The 20,574-nt window shown below is 37.3% G+C and overlaps 1 protein-coding gene across 5 annotated transcripts in view; it reads left to right on the top strand.

Moving 5' to 3' along the window:
* Nucleotides 1-20,574, top strand: part of PPP4R1 (protein phosphatase 4 regulatory subunit 1) — a 61,260-nt gene that overhangs the window by 8,331 nt on the left and 32,355 nt on the right. For 2 of the 5 annotated variants that reach the window (XM_039219088.1, XM_039219087.1), the window contains 5 exons: nt 11,158-11,242; nt 12,021-12,127; nt 16,433-16,575; nt 17,027-17,173; nt 20,354-20,461. In XM_039219088.1, coding sequence (XP_039075019.1) covers nt 11,158-11,242; nt 12,021-12,127; nt 16,433-16,575; nt 17,027-17,173; nt 20,354-20,461 — 590 coding nt within the window. Of the gene's footprint in view, nt 1-11,106; nt 11,243-12,020; nt 12,128-16,432; nt 16,576-17,026; nt 17,174-20,353; nt 20,462-20,574 lie in introns of all 5 variants that reach the window. The other 3 variants (XM_039219086.1, XM_039219085.1, XM_039219089.1) reach the window with 2 other exon arrangements.

Raw genomic sequence — 20,574 nt, 5'->3', positions numbered from 1 at the left:
AGGATTACTGACCAAAGCAATCGGGTTAATAAGACTGTGAGGAAAATGTTTACTCACTGAAGGGAACAAACAACACATCTATAATGTATGCAAGATCCGCACTTGGAAGGGCTTTGATATGCCACATGCTTCTCTGACAGGTACTGTTTAGGAAGCATGATCTTTGCAACCAATTTGACAATCGATAAATACACTGCTGTTTTATTTATATGTTTAGGGAAATGCTTTTTGGAATATCATAGAATGAACCTGAGGAAATTATTCTTAAGCTCAGTGTGAGATGACTTTATACTTAGTAGTAAAGATCATTGCCAAAGATTTAATAAACTTTTTATATTTAAAGGAAAGATATCTGATAAACGTTATGTTGTCACAAAGTACAAATTTGAAACGGCATACCCATTGCTCGAGGCTATATATGTAAGGACTAAGTTATATGGTCCTTCAAATTTGTTGTTTTTATTAATTTTTTTTCCTCCAAGCAATGACGTACGTGCATTTTTGTAACATTACAAGACCTGGGGTTGGAAAGTTTCAGTAAAGGATCAGGCTGTAAATATTTTAAATTTTGTGGCCACACGGTCTCTGGCAGGTGCTCAGATCTGCCATTATAAGGTGAAAGCAGCCATAGTATGTAAATGAATGAGCAATAGCTATCTGCCAATAAACTCTATTACAAAAGCAGACTGTAGGCCAGTTTAACCTACTGGCCACGATTTGCTGCCCCTGCACTGTATTGTTAGGTCCAAGGTCCATAACATTTTTATTCTTTATAGCAGAGTGCCATCACACAGCAGAGCTTTAGCATACAACTTGCTGAGGTGAGCCTTGGTTCTTCTGGTCAAACTAAATTTGACCGTAAAACCATACTTGCAGTCAAATAACGAAATAATTTATTTTCAAATTAAAAATGTTACTTTGAAAAATGTCAGACCTATGCATAAGTTGCACAGCTGTTATCGCTAATTCCCCAAACCCTTCGCCTGCATTCACCCGTTGTTAACATTTACCAGTTTCCTCTATTTTTCTCTATATGTATGTGTGTGTGTATATGTATACATTGTTCTTAATCTTCTTTGCACCTTTTGAAAATAAGTTGTAGAAAGCAGGACCTTTAGCCTGGATCTCTTAAGAGCAAGGCCTTTCTCTCATCAGCAATTAAATTCAGAAAATGTAACATGGATACAATTCAAATATGTAATAAGTAGTCCATTTTCCAATTTCACCAGTTGTTTGATAATGTTCTTTACAGCAGCTGTCTTGCCAGGCCATGCTCCAGCGTTGCATTTCCTTGTCATGTCTCTTTAAAGGCCTTTATTTTTCATGATACTGAGATTTTTGAAGAGTCAGTTTGGTTATATCTGTTTCATCATGATTTGATTCAGGTTGTGCTTTTGGGGGGAGGTGGGAGGGACAGGAACACTGTGTAAGAAATACTGTGATTTTTCTTAGTGCATTATCTCAAGAGGCACCTGATGTCAGCTGTCTATTACTGGTGGTGGTAATTTTTTAACCACTCAATTAAGGTGATGTCTGCAAGATTTCTCAAAGATTCTGTTCTTTTGTGATTAGTAAGAGGAATACTTTGACACTGAGGAAATAAGCCATTCCCAAACAGACTTTTACCCTTTAGTGCTAGAATGTGGCCAGGATTCTTGAATCAATTTACATTTACTGGCTGGCAGTCTGCTTTACCGAAGAGCTTCTCCTTCCTCCCTATTTGGTTATTTATTAAAATATCAATTTTAAAGCCCACGCCTTAAGGCAAGTCTTATAAAGATGATTAAATCTCTAGGGTATATCTCGTTTTCATTTTCTAAGATGTCAATAATTGAAATACAGGAAATTTGGTTAAGTTTTATTGTGGCCTAAGCAGTATCAAGGGAAAAATTGAAGAGAAGAGAAGACACACCATCTGCTTTTATCTTTTTTTTTTCCCTTAAAGTTTTATTTTTATTTATTCTTGAGAGAGAGAGAGAGAATGAACCAGGGAGGGGCAGAGAGAGGGAGAGAGAATCCCAAGCGCTGACAGTGCAGAGCCGGACTTGGAGCTCGATCTCAGGAGCTGGAGGACCATGACCTGAGCTGAGATCAAGAAGTCAGATACTTAACCCAGTCACCCAGGCGCTCCTGCTTCTTTATGTTTTAAAGGCTATTATTAGAGGCTGAATGGTGAACAGAAGGATGTTGTGATCAAGCTTGGTGAATGTCCAGTCACACCAATTAACCAGATCTCTGGTGTGGTACTTCTCAGAGGCATTAATATGTTAATGGCCTTGTCACTACCTTAGCCGGGGATGAAGTACCCTAGTCCCCTCAAATATCCCTGTGGGCTACCTTTCACTAACAAATATTAGTGAATGTGCATTATTCTGGAGAAGCCTTAAACTCTTTCTTGGAGAATAAAAAGATTAACAAGACAGTCTTTGCCTTCAGGGAATCTGTCTACATTTGGGGCCAGGGGCAGGCAGAGGAGAAGGAAAGGAAAAAACCACTCCAGCACTGCTCTTGCTGGCAGAACAAAAGCAAGGACCCCCAAGACTGGGGAATTCAAAGGAGGAAGAGATGTTAATTAGAAAGACTGGGAAGTGCTTCCTGGATGGTGTTAGTGAGTAGGTAAATTTAAGCTCAGATGAAGATGAATGGCAGAAATGGGGCAGACATAAGCACACAGGACAGGAGAGCTGTAGGGCCTGTGACCGGAAACGGCCCCCTGAGTGGGCTCTGTGCTCGAGAGGAAATAAGCTGGGCCGGATCCTGGAGTCCCCAGGGCCGAACCTTCATCCTGGTCACCGCTGCCCGCCAGCGAGTTTGGGGCGGGGGGAAGGGCAGGGAACGGAGTTGAGCAGAGCACGAGGAAGGTGAAGCAAGTGGCTCTGCTGTGGAAGCCGGCCTAGGGTGAGGGACGCCACGTCCGCGATTGAGGGCAGTGGTCTTCACACTTAATTACTGTATACCTCCTAAAATAATTTCAAAAACTCCACCTCATACATTTTTAATTTTATGGATATTTTTAAATACACTTTGATACCCACTTTCAAGAATAAACCGGGAATTTTACCTCGTTCTTTTTTCTTGATCTCTTTCCATTTCTTACACAAAATTTTACCCTAATGTATTTTTTACGCTTGAAAGTTTCACTGATTATCACATTTCTTGCATCAAAAATATGTATACAAAGAGAAATGGAAAATTTTAATTTCCTGTGACCAAAATACAAATTTTTTTGTTTCAGTTATTATTCCATTATTATAATTAATACTCATTTGGTCAGCCAAAATGTATCACACATTATGGTAAAGACTTTGTAAACAAAATTTGATTGAATGGGCATTTCTTAATTTATGTATTCATGGTTGAATGTAATTTGTTGCCAGGATGTGACAATATTTAGCACTGATTTCTGTTTTTTGTTTTAAGACCTATGTGCACACTGAGAAGTGTTGTTGACATAATTAAGTTGATGGAAAGGATTTTAACAGTGCCACTAATTTCCTCTAACTTCATCCAACTTATATGCTAACATTTTTTAATTACACTTTTAATGAGCTATCAGCTTTTCAAGTTTTTCTTTTTTTAAAGCAAAGGATTGAAAAATACCTGACTTGTAAAAGTATTTGTTGCAATCTTAGAGAGTTGATCTCTTAACACTTTCAGCATTATGTCTCAGTGGGTCTCTTTGTTTGACAGTGGAGTCTTTTTCCAGCCTTGGGTCAGTGTAACAGTGGCCTTGGAGTTGAGAGATACCTCTTTCCTTGTCCATTGGGAGTCTGGAAGATTGTAAAAGGAAAAGCCTTAGGATCCAAACCACTAGGCATATTTTTGCAATGAGTACTGCTAGAAGTTGAGGTCTGGAATATCCCTTAAAGTCATCTGTTTGATTTATTTCCAGGAAAATCTTTTGTGTCCCACGTGAAGTTGAAGTGCCCTGGTTTGCTCCCAGCAAAAAGTATCAAGAGTCTCTGAATTAGGGTGTTGGGAACTGGGAGGTGGGAATACAGGATACTTTTTATAAAAGCAGAATTTGTAGTTCTTAGAAACTGATTAGGTAATGGGAGCAGAGAGTTACTGTGGGGGAGAAAGTCATGAGGAAGAACTGGTGTTTATAAGATTGGTTTGGACAGTTAAATTTTCAGAACAAATGTGACATTGAGGTGTGGAGAGTCTATGAAGTATTTGCACATATGGATCTGGGGGTCTGGGCAAGAGAACTTTCTGGGTCATCTGCATTGTAAGTAAAGGGGATTTTCAAGGGGAAGAGGTGTGTGTGTGTGTAAAATATGAGGACAAAATTAGAAGGAAACCCCTTCCATAAAGAGATCAGAAAAAAGTAAGCAAGAACAGTCCAGAAAGGTAGAAAAATACTCAGGGTTGTTACTTCCACAGAACCCAAGAAAAGAAAATTTAAGAGGAGGGTGTTGGGATAGGGGGAGGCAGCCTTGCCAACTGCGATAGAGAATAAGGCAGTGAACCTAAGAAGGGCCCTCTAATTTTGGCAAATTATTGCTAATGTTTAAGATGAGAGTCACGAGAGTGAAAAAGAAATAGAATGGATTATTTTTCTTCAGGAGGGGGTGAAGGCTGTAAAGGAAACTACTTCTGTAAGAAGTTTGATGAAAAAGTCTTTTTAGAGAATCACAAGCTTAAATTCTAGATTCATTGTGTCAGGAAAAAGCCACATAGTCAGAATTGGCCTTAATTACCTTTATATTGCTCACAAAGTATGGTATACGTGGCCTCACTTTCCCTCTGCCATTGTAATGTTGTCGTTTCTGTAGTGAGTCCTAAATGAAAAAGGCAGTGTTTTTGGAAAAATACATCTTCATACAGCAGTAGTGAGATGCTACATTTTGAGAAGCATGCGAGGACAGCTGAAGGACTTTTATATCTTCTTATGTCCTTTTTTTAGTTAAAAAAAGTTTTTTAATGTTTGTTTATTTTTGAGAGACAGAGCAGGAACAGAGGAGCAGACACACATACTCACTCACTCCGAACCAGGCTCCAGGTTCTGAGCTGTCAGCACAGAGCCTGTACCAGGGCTCAAACTCGTGAGCTGTGAGATCATGACCTGAGCCAAAGTTTGATGCTTAACTGACAGAGCCACCCAGGTGCCCCTATCTTGTGCTCTTAAGCATATATGTGGTTGTCAGGTGCACTATTCAAACGTTTCCCTTGCTTTTGTTCTCCTGGCTGCTGGCATTATTTCTCCTGACTTGGTGCTATAGAGTTCATCAAATACATGTGTGATGGTAAAGGAAGAAAGGAAGTTGATTTTTCGAGGGTAGTTCTGGGAACTTAGAGATCTGGAACATCTTCTGAGAGAATTTAAGATTTAAGAAAGTACATTCAGAATTCTTGAGTGAGCCTGAAATTAGCATAAAGGTATAGTATGTCAGAGCATTGTTAGCAAGGAATAGAAAAGAGGCTTACTTGTGGTATTGATGCAGGTACCACCAGGTTGCCTCCACTGGATTAGAATGTACTCTTTTTTTTTTTTTAATATTTTTATTTATTTCTAGGAGAGAGAGAGAGAGAGAGAGACAGCATGAGCAGGGGATGGTCAGAGAGAGAGGGAGACACAGACTCTGAAATAGGCTCCAGGCTCTGAGCTGGCAGTCAGCCCCCAACGCGGGGCTCGAACCCACGAACCGCGAGATCATGACCCAAGCGAAAGTCGGACGCTTAACCGACTAAGCCACCCAGGCACCCCGATTAGAATGTACTCTTGAAGGGGACTAGGGCTTCTCTATACTCCTCTCTCCCTCTGCTCCCAACAGCGAGGAGTGTCAGATAATTGGAACAGGAGTAATGTGACACTTGCACTTGCCTTAGAATGCTGTGTAAAGGCAAAGGGTCTTTCGGTTTGGAAAAGACAGAATGATCTTTTTTTTCTTTCTTAACTTAAATGATGATTTGGGAGCGCCTGGGTGGCTCAGTCAGTTAAACTTTTGACCCTTGATTGCGGCTCAGGTCATGATTTCACGGTTTGGTAGTTCAAGCCTCGCATTGGGCTCTGCGCTGACAGCTCAGAGCCTCCGTGGGATTCTCGTTCTTCCTCTCTCTCTGCCCCTCCCCTGCTTACTCTCTCTCTCAAAATAAATAAATGCACATTTTTTAAATGATGGTTTTGATTAATAACCAGTGATTTTAATAAAGTCTTATTATAGCACAATTGAGTAAGTACATATACTGCCCAGAATTGTCTGTTGCTCAAAAGAGGTATATCTACTGTTGAATTTAACTAAGTTGCTGCTTAGCAAATTTTAAATGCCATTCCTAATTACAGAGTGGTAATGTGATTTCTTTAGCCAGGTAAAAGGATTTTGCAAAATGTAATGTTACTTTTTAAAAATTAGATGGCTAAGTTGATTTTGGTTGGCCACATTCCTCTGCTTTTTCTGCCTCATTTCTGTATGAACCCTTTGTCCCACCTGTACTAAATAAATTCCTTGTAGTTTTCCTTTACTTCCTCACTGTCTTTAGATTTCTTTGCTTAGAACGCCCTCTTTCTGCCCTCTGCCCTGCTTGGCAAACTCCAGTATATCTTCCAAGAATTGCTTGACAAAAGCCTTCTTATACTCACTAGGACAGGTTTAGACATATAACAGTAAATGATATATGATAGTTAACAGCATATTTTGTATGTATTCTTAACGCTGTATATCTTAGTATATACATATATAGAGAGAGACCTATAAAGATATGTGCACATATTTACACATATATACTACATGCATACACTTTTTGTCTAATATTTGTGTTCCTTGGGAGTGCTTGGCACTTAGAGTATATGTGCTGCCCTACTTACTGGTTGACGTGGATGACAACATTTAAAAACACATAGAAACCGCATTGAGATTCTCTGTATCTAGAAACAAACCTAAATGCAGAGGGGACAGAACATTTACTTGTTTGCCTGACACCATATCATATTTTATAGACATTATCTTTGAATGTGTGTCTTAAAAAAAAGTCTTGACCTTTTTACTTAAGTCTTGCAGTATTTTATCGATGAGGAAGTGGACCTAAATTAATTAGGTATTTGTAGAAGTTCACATATATAGTTCATAAGTAGGAAAACATGAGATTTGAACCCAGATCTGTCTTACTTTAAAGAGTCTCTGCCCTTTTCACACCACTTTTGCTGTAACTATGTTGCAGTTGAATTAATCATCTTAAAAATTCCGAATGGGTGCAACTTCTAAACTTTGACGTTTTACACACTGTTTTCCTTCAATTTAAAACAGCTGAAAATGGAACATTGCTTTCTGTGACTTTGGATTTCTGCTGGTGCTGGTGCAGGGAGCTGAGGAAGTATGGGAATTTGGGGAGGTCAGATAATTTGAAAAAGCATTTCAGAGTGATCATTGTTTTTATATGCTTTTTGGTAAGTTTGAAATTTCAAATAACATGAAAAGATGACATTTTTTTCTTCATCAGTGGAGGGGACTAAGGTTTTGGCTTTTTTTTTTTTTTTTTTTTTTACATTTTTATTTATTATTGAGAGACAGAGCATGAGCAGGGGAGGGGCAGAGAGAAGGGAAGACACAGAATCTGAAGGAGGCTGGAGGCTCTGAGCTGTCAGCACAGAGCCCAACATGGGCTCGAACTCATAAACCATGAGATCATGACCTGAGCCTAACCAGCTGAGCCACCCAGGCACCCCATGGAGGGGACTAAGTTTATAAAGCTGTGAAACCCTAAAGGGGTTATGGATGCCATTGTGAAGCATCCATAAAGTTTAGTTATCCAGAAAGAAAGCCTCAGATGGGGTATGGAGGCATGAAATGTCTCTCTTTATCTGCAGTAATATTCCTTGTCTTTGTCTGTTTTGTATAGTAATAATATTATCCCCCCCCCCTCCAGCTTTCTTATGCTTACTGTTTCATGTTTTATCTTTAAAGAAAAAGATTCTTTGGGTCCCCCAGGTGGCTCAGTTGGTTGGTTAAGCGTCCAATTCTCAGTTTCAAGTCAGGTCATGATCTCACGGTTTCTTGCGTTTGAGCCTTGCGTTGGGCTCTGCGCTGAGAGTGCAGAGCCTACTTGGAATTCTGTCTCCCATTCTCTCTACCCCTCCCCCACTCGCACACTCTCTTAAAATAAATAAGCTTAAAAAATGAATCCTTTTCCTTTCAATCTCTTGGTTGAAATTGTGGCTTTACAGCTATGTCTCTGGTGGACAGCTATAGTTAGGTGTTACTTTTTTATTAGTTGGGAATCTCTGCTTTTAAATGTTTAGTCCACGTATATATAGTGTAATTACTGGTCTGGTTGTATTTAGGTATGCTTTTTTCTTTTTATTTTCTTTCAATTTTTGTCTGTTAGAGACAGCATGTGCTTGCACATGTGCACCCATGTGTTTAGTAGGGGCAGAGCGGGGGGGGGGAAGAGAAAATCTTAAGCAGGCTCTGTGATCATTGCAGAGCCTGACTGGGGCTTGATCTCATGACCCTGAGATCATGACCTGAGCCCATATTAAGAATTAGACACTTAACTGACTGAACCACCCAGGTACCCTTGGGTCTGCTTATTTCTATTTGTCTTTTTTTTTTTTTCTTTTTTTCTCTTTGTTTTTTTTCCTGACTTTCTTTTGGGTTAACAATGTTTTTTTTAGTATTGCATTTTAATTCCCCTTTTGGCTTTCCAGCTATGCTGCTTTCTTACATGTTTTAGAGATTACTCCTAAGGACTATAATCTGGGTCTTTAATTTATCATACTCTGTTTAAAGTTAGTGTTGTACTTTACAGAAACTAGAATCCTTGTAGCAGTACAGCTACATTTACTCTATGTTGTCTGTTTTATCAGAGGATATTACTTACTGTACCATCAGTCAGGGTATATGCTGTAGGATTTTTTCCTTAGTGGTAATAGTGTTTTTTTAGTGATTATTTTAGTTACTCTTTCTTGTAACCTGTGGTAGGCGTTTGCAGGATGACTGGGTAAGACCTAAATGCACGGCCTATAACTATGGTAACCACTCCTTGTGGCCTCCATAAAGATGATATCCAGAGTGTTATTGGTCCAATCAAGAATTGATGAAGAATCTTGAATTCAGAAAGGACGATTCAGGCCAGAATGATTCCACAGATATTGGCAGGAGGCAGCAGTTCCAGGAAATAGAAATGAAGCTTTGTCACCATTGCCTATGACAGAGTAGAACACCTCCTTTTGTAGAGAATGGTCAACCATGATGGATAGAGTGGTGACAGAAGTTGAAGGAAAATACAATTTTGTTGCCCTCTGAGAATATATTTCTTAAATAGAGTTCAACAATCTGCATTTGAATTAGTAGGAATATTCATTCAAATAAATGCTCCTAGGCCTTACTCCGACCTGTGTAATCGGTATTTGAATATGAGTGAGACCTGGCAGTGTGCATTTAGAGATAAGTAAGGACCAGAGTCGTGTTACTAATGTTTATCTTTAAGATTGATAAGTGTGAGGCTGATGAAACAGTTTGGTCATAGTCATAGAATTCTAGAGTCTGCATAAAGGCGCCTTTGAGGCCCGATAGTTCAACAGGCCTGTGCGAGAAAGGAGAAAACAGAGGCCAAGTGAGAGTGTCTGAGGAGTTTTTACAACTTCCTGATTCAAAATAAATAAGGCACTTTGCTGTGAGTTCTAGATCAGCATAACCTGTATAAAACTTTCTGCACTGTGTAAGTAATTATTTCCATATTAGGTGTTATTTTTAATCCAATTTGAAAATCTCCACATTTTAATTGGGGCACTGAGACTATTTGTGCTCAGCGTGATAATTGACATGGTTGGGTTTAAATCTCTCATCTTGCTATTTCTCATCTGTTTGCCCTCTCTCTTCTTTTTTTCCTCTTTTTCTGCCTTTCTTTGGATTGAGTATTTTTTATGATTCCATTCCATGGCATTTATTGGCTTACTAGCTGTATAACTTTGCTGGACTGGGTTTTTCTTTTTTTGATGCTTACTGGTTGCTGTAGAGTTAATAATTAGTATATATCTTTAAGCTATTACAGTCTGCCTTCAGATAATATGTATGTCTTCATATACAGTGAAAGAATGTTAGGATGGTGGACTTTACCCTTCTCCTGCCTTTGTGCTATATAGTCATACATTTTATTTCTGTACACGTTAGAAACCCCGCAGTAGTTTTTAAAAACTTTTATTTAAATTCTAGTTAGCATAGAGTGTAATATTAGTTCCAGGTGTTACAATATAGTGAGTCAGCAATTCTATATATTACTCAGCGCTCACCACAAGTGCACTTCTTAATCCCCATCACCTATTTCACCCATTTCAGACATCCCCCACCCCCAATTATCTGCTCTCTATAGTTAAGAGTCCCCACAGTACATTTTTTATCTTTTTATTTTGCAGTACATATTTTTACTTTAAACAGTTATCTTTCAAAGAGATTCTTAAATATGGAAAGTCGTTTGTATTTACCCACATATTTGCCATTTCTGGTGCTCTTCATTCCTTTGCGTAGATCTAGATTTCTAATTGGTACAATTTTCTTTTTGCTTGAAGGACTTGACTTTAATATTTCTTGTAGTGCAGGTTTGCTGGTGATGATGTCTGTCAGCTTTTGTGTGACTGAAAAGGTCTATTTTACCTTTGTATTTGAAAGATACAAATTTCAAAGATATTTTAAAGATGGTTATTTACTGGGTATAGAATTTTAATTAGACTTTTTTTTTTCTTTTAGTACTTTAAAGATTACGGTCTCCTGGCTTTTATTGTCTGATGAGAAGTCTGCTGTAATTCTTTGTTCTTTGTTTATAATGGGAGTTTTTCTCTGACTGCATTACAGAGTTAACTATATCGTGTTTGACATTTTATTTATTTACAAGTTAGTGTTCTGATCGAGCCTGTAAATTCTCAGTGATCACCCCATGCTGAGTTTCTGTAGCCTTTCTTGTTTCTAGAGACAACTCGACCTATCTGTAGGAAAAGGAGAGGAAGCATCCTTCAGTTTTTCATGGCTTCCGAGTTGATGTAAGAGTCACCTGTGACCCTTTATACCACTCCGGAAACAATAAAGGCAATTTTATAAGCTGCTTCAGACAAGCAAAGGATACATTTTAGTTTCAAAGTGTTATAAGGAGTATTTCTGATGTCTCTGATAGTTGGTGTGGATGACTACAGCTCAGAGTCTGATGTGATTATTATACCTTCAGCCCTGGACTTTGTCTCACAAGATGAAATGTTGACGCCACTGGGGAGACTGGACAAGTATGCTGCAAGTGAGAACGTATTTAACAGGTACATACATGTTCTTTTCATTGTGGAAGTGGAAGGACAGTTTTTACAACATTAATTTCAGTAAGGAAAATACAGTTTTCCAGTTTAAAGTCGTATTGTTAACATGTGCAATCTCAGTCACCACGTTTTATTTAATTATCACAGCCATGGCCTCTCTTATAATTATTTATTCCTTGATCCTAGTAACCATGTGGCACTCTTTGTTTCTTGGCAAAAAAAAAAAAAAAAAAAAAAAATACCATTACTTATTTGCTATGAGCAATAATTTTGATAATTATGTAAAGTGATTACTGAAGGGATTGTATTATTCTTGGAGCAGGTGATGTTCACGGGGATTGGGACATACATCCTAATGCATTGTTTGTCCAGTGGTGGTCCCCAGATCACCTGTATCAGACTTTCTTGATAAGTCTTTGCTTAAATTTTTTGAGTATAGGTGTGTAAAACTCATTTAGTAAAAATGTATGAAGCTAATATTCTGAATAATGAAGAATGTGTGTATTTTCCCATGATTTGATCATTGAAGATCGTGCTTTGAAATTTTATAGAATTTTCAGTGACCTTAGAAATTTGCCACAAAGATGAAAAATATTTTGGTAACTATTCACTCTCATCTTGTTAAAATAAAATCCATACTGATATTTGTCACTTAGGAAATTTGTGACTTAATTTATGTTATAAAATATTTTAAGAAAAGTTTTCTTTAGAACTGTATAGATTCTACATTTTGAAATTCTAAAATTCCACTAAATGCTATATCATTTTCTTTTTCTGTTAGACAAATGGTGGCCCGGAGTTTGCTGGACACGTTGAGGGAAGTCTGCGATGACGAAAGAGATTGCATTGCTGTTTTGGAAAGAATTAGCAGATTAGCTGACGATTCAGGTATATATTTAATGCAGAGAAAAGTTTCTTTTACCAACTTTGAGTTTTTAAAAGCTATTGAAAACCTTAGTGTGATATGAGATTTCTTTAAAAAGATTTCTGAAGTAAATTACCAAATGTGTCAGTAACAAGAAAATCCTTTTCCTAAGATCCACACATTTTAATAGCTGGTCTGTTTAGTTTAATTTTGGAAATTTCGCATCAGAAAAATCTAAAAATACTGTTTTGCATCATGTATGTTAATCGTAGGATTACTAAAAAACTTAAAAATAATTTTGAATACATTTTAAAAGGGATAGAGTGGGCTGTAAACTTTTTCAAGCAAATATAAAAGTCTTCCTTTTTGTATGGTTTCTCACTTGCAAAAAAAAAAAAAAAAGTCAGCCACTCATGGTAAAGCTAAAGTTTTTGTCTCCAAAGCAAAACTAGAAGGGTCTGTTTAGACAAGAGGTAAACCTGATTTGAGGCTTGAAATATAGTTATATTGTTTCCTTATAATATTTTTTCTTGTGAAATATGCATAACATACAATTTACCATTTTAACCTGCTCTTAAGTCATAAGCATGTTTTTATTTTAGAAATGATTCAAAAGTAAATACTTTTTTTCCTTTAGATCTCTTTATTAAAATGTGTTATTTTTCACTTTCTAACAAACTTTTTGGCATGTTAACGGTCTCATTTTTTATTTTTAGATGAGCTCATCTTTTGGTGAGCAATTTGTTTTATGGGATTATGTTTTACTATTTACATAAGCCTTAAGTTATTTTCAGTTTTCCTATAGGGTAGAAAAAACATTTGTAAGTTAATCTCTGTCATTACAGTGTTCTGTGTATGTACTTGCTTAGGTGGACACTTGTGCGAAATAGTTTTTAATTACTCTCCTCAATTATAGTTTTTCCTTATAATTTATTTTTAATTGGGCAGCAATAGAATGATTTAACTTAAATTGTTGGTGCATCCCTTTGTGGTTATTCCTTTCTCGTAGAAATAGATATTCTTTATGGAGGGATTTGTATTTATTTTCTTTTACCTTTTTGCCACCTGTAGTACTGGTTTTTATTAATATACATGTATATGCAGTTGACCCTTCAACAACGTGGGTTTGAACTGTACAGGTCCAGTTTTACAGATTTTTTTCTATGAGTAGATTATAAATTTATTTTCCTTATGGTTTTCTTAATATTTTCTTTTCTCTAGCTTACTTTATTATAAGACTACAATATACAGTACATATAATATAGAAAACATGTGTTAGTCAGTTGTTTGTTATAGGTAAGGCTTCCAGTCAGCAGTAAAGCTGTTAGTAGTCAGGTTTTTAGGGAGTCAGAAGTTATATGTGGATCTTTTGCACAAAGGACGTCAGTACCCTAGCCCGCTAGTTGTCAAGGGTAAACTGTTTTAAAAATATATTCTCGAGGCACCTGGGTGGCTTGGCTGGTTAAGCATCTTACTCTTGGTTTTGGCTCAGGTCATGATCTCACAGTTCGTGAGTTTGAGCCCTGCATCAGGCTCTGAGCTGACGGCATGGAGCCTGCTTGGGATTCTTTCTCTCCTTGTCTCTCTGCCCCTTCCCAGCTTGCTCACTCTCTCTCAAAACCAATAAATTAAAAAAAATATATTTTCTCAAGTTGTTAAGTTCATGATAAATACCTTTATTGGCATTTATATATTTCATAATACAGTGCACAGTGAATCTAGGATAAATGCTAGAGCAGTTACCAAGGTGAATATCTGTCTTCAGATTAACAGTTTGATGAATGCAGCTAACTTCTAAATAGTAAATTATAACAGGGAGGATTTGCACTGGCTTCAGAATGTTAGTGACATTGAGTTGGGTTTAATAGAATGATGAGGTACAGAGAAGGGAAGGAGCATACTCAAGAGAAGAGAAGACTGGTTTAGAGGTTTAAGGAATTCAGGATAGTGGCCCATTTGCCCAACAGGTAGTTTACTGAGTCTACAGTTTAAAATAATGAGGCTGTTCAATAAGGTAGTCGAGGTCTGGATTGTAGGGTTTTATACCGTGTGCCATGCTAGAGAGTTTGTTTTTGTGATTTAGAACAGCGATGTACCAGTGAAGACTGACTTGGTGAAAAGTTTACTGTTACTTTAATATGGAATGAAACTCACTACAAAAAGTCACGGACTCTAAATTTTCAGCCCCATGAAGTAAAGCAAAATGAAGGCCCATGTAATTGGTACTCAGCTCAAGAAATAGAACTAGCATCCTAGAAACCATTTCAGAAGCACCCCTTTGTTTCTGTCCTGTTCTTCTTCCGCAAGGAAATCAATATTTTGACCACTAAGGATATAAAGTAGTTTGCTTCTCTGAATGTTATATGGAATCATACTAAATATGTTTTGTGCCTAGCTTCTTTATACTTCTGAGCTTAGCATATTGTTGGTGTGGAACTGTATTTATGGATTTTTTAAATTGAATCAGAAAAGAGTTGGATGAAAGATGTACTGATGAGGGTAAAAAAAAAATTAGTAAATTAGGAGTAAATCTAACCAGGCATTTGCTGTATAAAAATCATTAAAATATGAGTGACCACTTTAGAGGAATAAAAAAAAGTCAAGATCAAAGTTGATACAAATAAGGCAGACAGAAGATTTAAAGGTTCTAAGCTCCTTGTTTGTTTAGGAGAACAGAATATCTCCTTTAAGTTTACAACTGTACATTTTTCAGTAGTCCTTACCTTGAATGTCATGATCAGCCCAGCCCACCAAGTTAGAGACTTCAGGCTCAACTCCCTTCTCCTCCTTCACTCCCTTCAGCCATCGCAATAGCTCTGAAATCCCTCCCCAGTACTTCAGTTTCTCCCAGACAACTAACAGTGGGTTCATTTCTCTACTCTGTTTTGTTCGGTTGCTCTATTTGCCTAAGAGAGCTTTGAAGAAAGAAAACTGATTTCATTCTCAACTAAAACTGTAACTTGTGTCCTTTATTTGCTTCAAAAATGTATGTAACTAGTTCAGTTAGCAGATTCAGGGTTAATGAGGAAAAGGAGAGGCCTAGGTCTCTTTTTTTTTTGAACTAAGTTTTTAATTTTCAAAACAGAAGCACTATTTTGTTCAATTATTGTCTAACTTCAAATGGCACAGCCATGTAATAGAGATTCCAGATACTGGTTTGTTGATAAGATTCTTAGCTTTGTAAAATGCTAGTACATTTGCTGCTGATACTTTGATTAATTTCTATTTGTTGAAATCTAAAGTTCCTCTGGCCCCAGGCATGTATATTTACCTTAAAGTAATGTTAATAATATAATCATTGATGGGTACCAAAGTTCTAATTGGGTCTAATATAATGAATTGTATTGATATCCATCATGTCTTAGTCATTTGCATTTCTTCTGTGAATTGCTTGTTTGCATCCTTATTTTCTTTCTTGTATTCATTTGAACAGTAGATCCTTTGTATGTAGTTATTAATACTTTGTTATTTGGGTTTTCTGCCAGTCTGGTTTGCCTTTTAACTGAGTATTGTACCTGTTGTCTGTATTGAAGGCTTTATAAAGTGGAATTAGTTGGTCTCTTGGTTGGTTTGGGGGTTTTGTTTGCCTTAGAAGGGCTTCCTGCCTCAAGATGAAACATTTTTAAAATTTGTCTTTTAGTGCTTTTGATCTTTTAAAAGAAAGTTTGGAACTTTAACTCACTTAGAGTTTATGCTGTATAGTATAGGAATCCCCCTTTTTTCTCACGTTACTGATTCTCTGCCGTTACTCTTAGACAGTTCTTCCTTTTGAAACCAGAGATTTGAAATGCTGTATTTGTCACATTTAAATTTGCTCTATTTACTTGGGTCTCTTCAGATTTTTTTTTTAATTTCTTTAACTGTATTGGTCTTCTTTAATGGTCAGTTACCATTTTAGTCATAATTTTTACTATAAATTCTCCATGGAGTGATTAACTTTATTAGGAACCAGTCCTTATGGCTTGTCCTAGGAGGTTTTTAAATACTTGCGCTTATAGGTAATCTATATTTTGTTGATGTGAATATTGGCTGTTTAACCCCTAGCATATGTGGTACAATGTAGGTGATGGATAAATTCAGTCATAGAAATGATTGCATACTCAATGTGTCATATGAAAATAGAAGCGTGGGAAAGGAGTAGGGTCTTCTTTCACTCGTGGGCTGACCTGCGTATGATTGTGGAAAGAATCCCAGAGTCAGAGAACATTTTGTAAGCCCTTTTTATGCTGAGGATGGAAGTCTAGAGCTTTCCTAAGTAGTCGTAAGCCCAGGCAAAGATTTTGTACTGTGGGAGAACATGTATGCTCACATTTCTATTATTTCAATAGAGCCAACTGTGAGAGCAGAGCTGATGGAACAGGTGCCTCACATTGCACTGTTTTGTCAAGAAAACCGGCCTTCAATCCCATATGCTTTTTCCAAATACTTACTACCTATCGTGGTTAGATATCTCGCAGATCAGAACAATCAGGTAAGAGTGCCATTTACGTGTTCTTAATGGAAATTTATGTAGTATGATCTATATAGAATGGCCTTTTCTAGGGGACCTCATTTGAACGTTTTTTACTTATTACTCTATTTTTTGAAATGACCATTTGTCTTAGACAAGATACGTTGAGAGTCTGGCAAATCTAGAGAGTCTCCTTAATGCATTAGAGATGGTGCCAGTTTCTGTGTTCTCACATGGTACCCTCATGGGTGTCCCCCAGAAAGTGCTGATTTGCGAGCCACCGTTTGTCATATCACAGTCTGCCAGGTTCTGTCTATGCAACAGTTGGAGAACATAGCCATCAGTTTTTGTTTGCAAGGTTTTGCCACTTACGGATCCCTTTTGAGATGAAAAGTCTTCCATTTTGTGAAAATCAAGTAATAGAGTTTTGTTATGTCTGTACTTTGTTTATACTGCTGATTTTTTTTCATAGGTAAGAAAAACAAGTCAGGCAGCTTTGCTGGCTCTGCTGGAGCAGGAGTTGATTGAGCGATTTGATGTGGAGACCAAAGTGTGCCCCGTGCTCATAGAGCTCACTGCCCCAGACAGCAACGATGATGTGAAAACGGAAGCTGTGGCTGTAAGTAGGATGCATTTTTTCTATTTAGGTAAAAATAAGTCACTATATTGACAAATAATAGATGATCAAGTATTACACTGCATTCCGTGCTATGGAGTTTATACATATTAGGTATCAAAGTAACCACAGATCATTAGAAAGGGCTAAAAGGGGACATAGGCATACAAAAAAGGTACGTGTTCTGTGGGCCCCATATTATGCTTTGCACCTGTGAATTAGATGGCCCTATCACTGAGCTCTGAGGAAGCAGATATGCAGCAAGAGAGTAAGAAGTAACTATAAATTCATTACTATGGAGAAATAAGATGGGAGAAATAGTGTAGTTAAAAAACACAACACTGTATTGAGTGAAGAAACATTTGTGAAACTCTAAATGCTATTGAACACATTCTAGGTACTGTGTAAACCCAGAAGAAAAATAAAACTTACCTCCTACCCTTGACAGTATGGTCTTTCAGAGAAGCATAGTCAGGCGAGTAGTTTTATGATATATGTGATATAAATTGCAATTATAAGAAAAATACACAGATTAAATCATTCTGCGCATAACAAAGTCAAGTATAATAAATCCATCTAAAAATTCAAATCTCTTTGGATAGTGAGAGTTTACCATTTAAACCTAAAATAATATAATTGCACCTTAGTTGATGTGAAAAAAATTATACCAAAATTGTACTGTATTTCTGAATCATTAGAAGGATGAGTTAGGTCATCTCTCTAGTCCCCTTTCCCTTGGAAATTTTTTTTTTTAATTTTTTAATCTTTTATTTATTTTTGAGAGAGAGACAGACAGCATGAGCAAGGAAGGATCAGAGAGAGAGGGAGACACAGAATCTGAAGACAGGCTCCAGGCTCCGAGCTGTCAGCACAGAGCCCGATGCTGGGCTCGAACCCACGAACCACGAGATCATGACCTGAGCCGAAGTCGGATGCTTAACCGACTGAGCCCCCAGGCGCACCTCCCTTGGAAATTTCTTTTTTTTTTTTTTTTTTACATATTTTATTTATTTCTAGGAGAGAGAGAGAGACAGCGTGAGCAGGGGAGGGTCAGAGAGAGAGGGAGTCACAGACTGAAACAGGCTCCAGGCTCTGAGCTGGCAGTCAGCACAGAGCCCGACGCGGGGCTCGAATCCACGAACCGCGAGATCATGACCTAAGTGAAAGTCGGACGCTTAACCGACTAAGCCACCCAGAGGCCCCGATAATGATAATATTGAGGATAAGAGTAATCTACCAGCAGACATTTAATGAACACTTAATATATGCCGGATATTTTACTAAGTGTCTTGTATTTTGTTGTCAGATTTTTATAACACTTGTATGATCATTTCTACTATNAGAGAGGGAGTCACAGACTGAAACAGGCTCCAGGCTCTGAGCTGGCAGTCAGCACAGAGCCCGACGCGGGGCTCGAACCCACGAACCGCGAGATCATGACCTAAGCGAAAGTCGGACGCCCAACCGACTAAGCCACCCAGGCGCCCCCTCCCTTGGAAATTTCTTGATTCCGTTTTATTTTTAGACACTCTGTAACAGTGAATAATAAATTTAGGCACTTTTTAGTAATACCATTTTTACTGAAGTGAATTCACATAGTAAAAAACCATTTTTTAAAGTGCACCGTTAAGTTAGCATTTAGTACATTCACAGTATTGTACAACCAGCACCTCTGTCAAATCCCAAACATAGGTTTTGTTTTTGCTTTTTAATTTCACAAGTTCCTCAGTAAAGGAAATCAGTTTTTGTGTAACTCAGCAGAGTTTAACTTGCTCTTTTATTTTTATGGGATTAACGATAGTGAAACATTGTAATGTAATAAAAAGACTCTCCAATGCTAGTATGAAACCCAGAATTCTTTTACAGTCAGTTTATTAGTCACGTTTTGCATTCCCTGGCTTCCTAATTGTCCTCTATCTTGGGAATAATTCTTTCTGATGAATTTAATTACACTAGATCAGTGATACAGTAAAACTTTGGATCTTTAGAATTTGAAAATGGTTAGTAGTAGTATGGAGTCAAAAAACAAAACTGGCTTTGGGATTTGGGAGATATAGATGTTCTCTACAGTTCGGAGAATGCTGGGGTTCTGATGGGGATTGTGTTGAATCTGTAGATCAAGTTGGGGATAGTTGCCCGCCTGAAAATCCATGAGTATGTAGATCTCTCCATTTATTTAGGTCCTTTATGTATCTCGTCAGTGTTTTGTAGTTTTCAGTAGACAGAACACGTGTGTATTTTGTTGAACTATGTTTCTTAACATTGTTGCCAGTGATACTGTTTTAAATGTTTTCAGTTCATTGCTAATTTATAGAAATACATTTGATTTCTATGTTCTGACATATGTCCTGCAAACTTCCTAAGCTCGCTCATGTCTGGTGCCTTCTTTGTAGATTCCTTGGGATTTTCTAGCTAGACAATCCTGTCGTGTATGAATAGAGTTTTATTTCTTTGCAATCTCTGTTCCATTTACTTCTAATCTTATTTGTATGGGCTAGGAGGAGATGTAAGAGATACATAATAACAGACCATCAGATTTCTTTCTGTACTAACTGGGAGGGTGGGGTTTATTTAAATAACATCGGCCAGGTTTCAAACACATTCAAACACAGTTCATCCTAGCTTTGCCTGGTACTGCATTAACTGAAGCTAACTGAAGCTGCGTGTTGGAACTGTGTCCTTGCTTTGCTTGGAACTGAGGCAGTTCTCTTACGCACAAGTTTCTGTTAAAACGGTACTTTGCAAGGTAATGACTGCCTCCAAATAAGTCTCTTCTTAGCAGTACAAATGTACTAAATCCACATTCTTCTGGATAATCTGTCCCTTTGAACAGTTACCATTCATCTTCTTACTGGGAAAATGTAGGGTATTTTGCTTTTAAGTTATCAGGCAAAATGATTAATAAGATTGAAACTATAGTCAGAATGAGATTTTTCAGATTGTCTCTGGGTTTACTGTGCATTTAATAATTATTGATTGATTTTATTGGTTAGAGTAAATATCTGTTTTTTCTGTCTTCAACTTGGATAAATAAGATGAATGTTTTTTGTGATGTTTGCAGTGTGATACCATATCCCATTTTATATTTCCTGAAGTATATACTTTTAATAGGTTAGTGAACTTAACTGGAAAAGTCTTAATTTGAAGATATTTTCAGTGTGCTTTTGTTCTTATCCATTTTAGATAATGTGCAAAATGGCTCCCATGGTTGGGAAGGACATTACAGAGCGTCTTATCCTCCCTAGGTTTTGTGAGATGTGCTGTGATTGCAGAATGTTTCATGTTCGAAAGGTATTTTTTAGGCATTTTGTTTGCTTAAGTACATGTGGCTTTAGTGGTTACTGTATTGATATGTGAAACGTAGAAGATTATTTTTAAAGCAGTGTATTTGTAATATTTAGAAG

This window comes from Hyaena hyaena, unplaced genomic scaffold, assembly GCF_003009895.1.
Source record: "Hyaena hyaena isolate Hyena2069 unplaced genomic scaffold, ASM300989v1 scaffold_786, whole genome shotgun sequence".
Taxonomy (NCBI): domain Eukaryota; kingdom Metazoa; phylum Chordata; class Mammalia; order Carnivora; family Hyaenidae; genus Hyaena; species Hyaena hyaena.
Note: the sequence above shows the minus strand (reverse complement) of the source record. Positions and strands in the feature narration are given on the sequence as shown.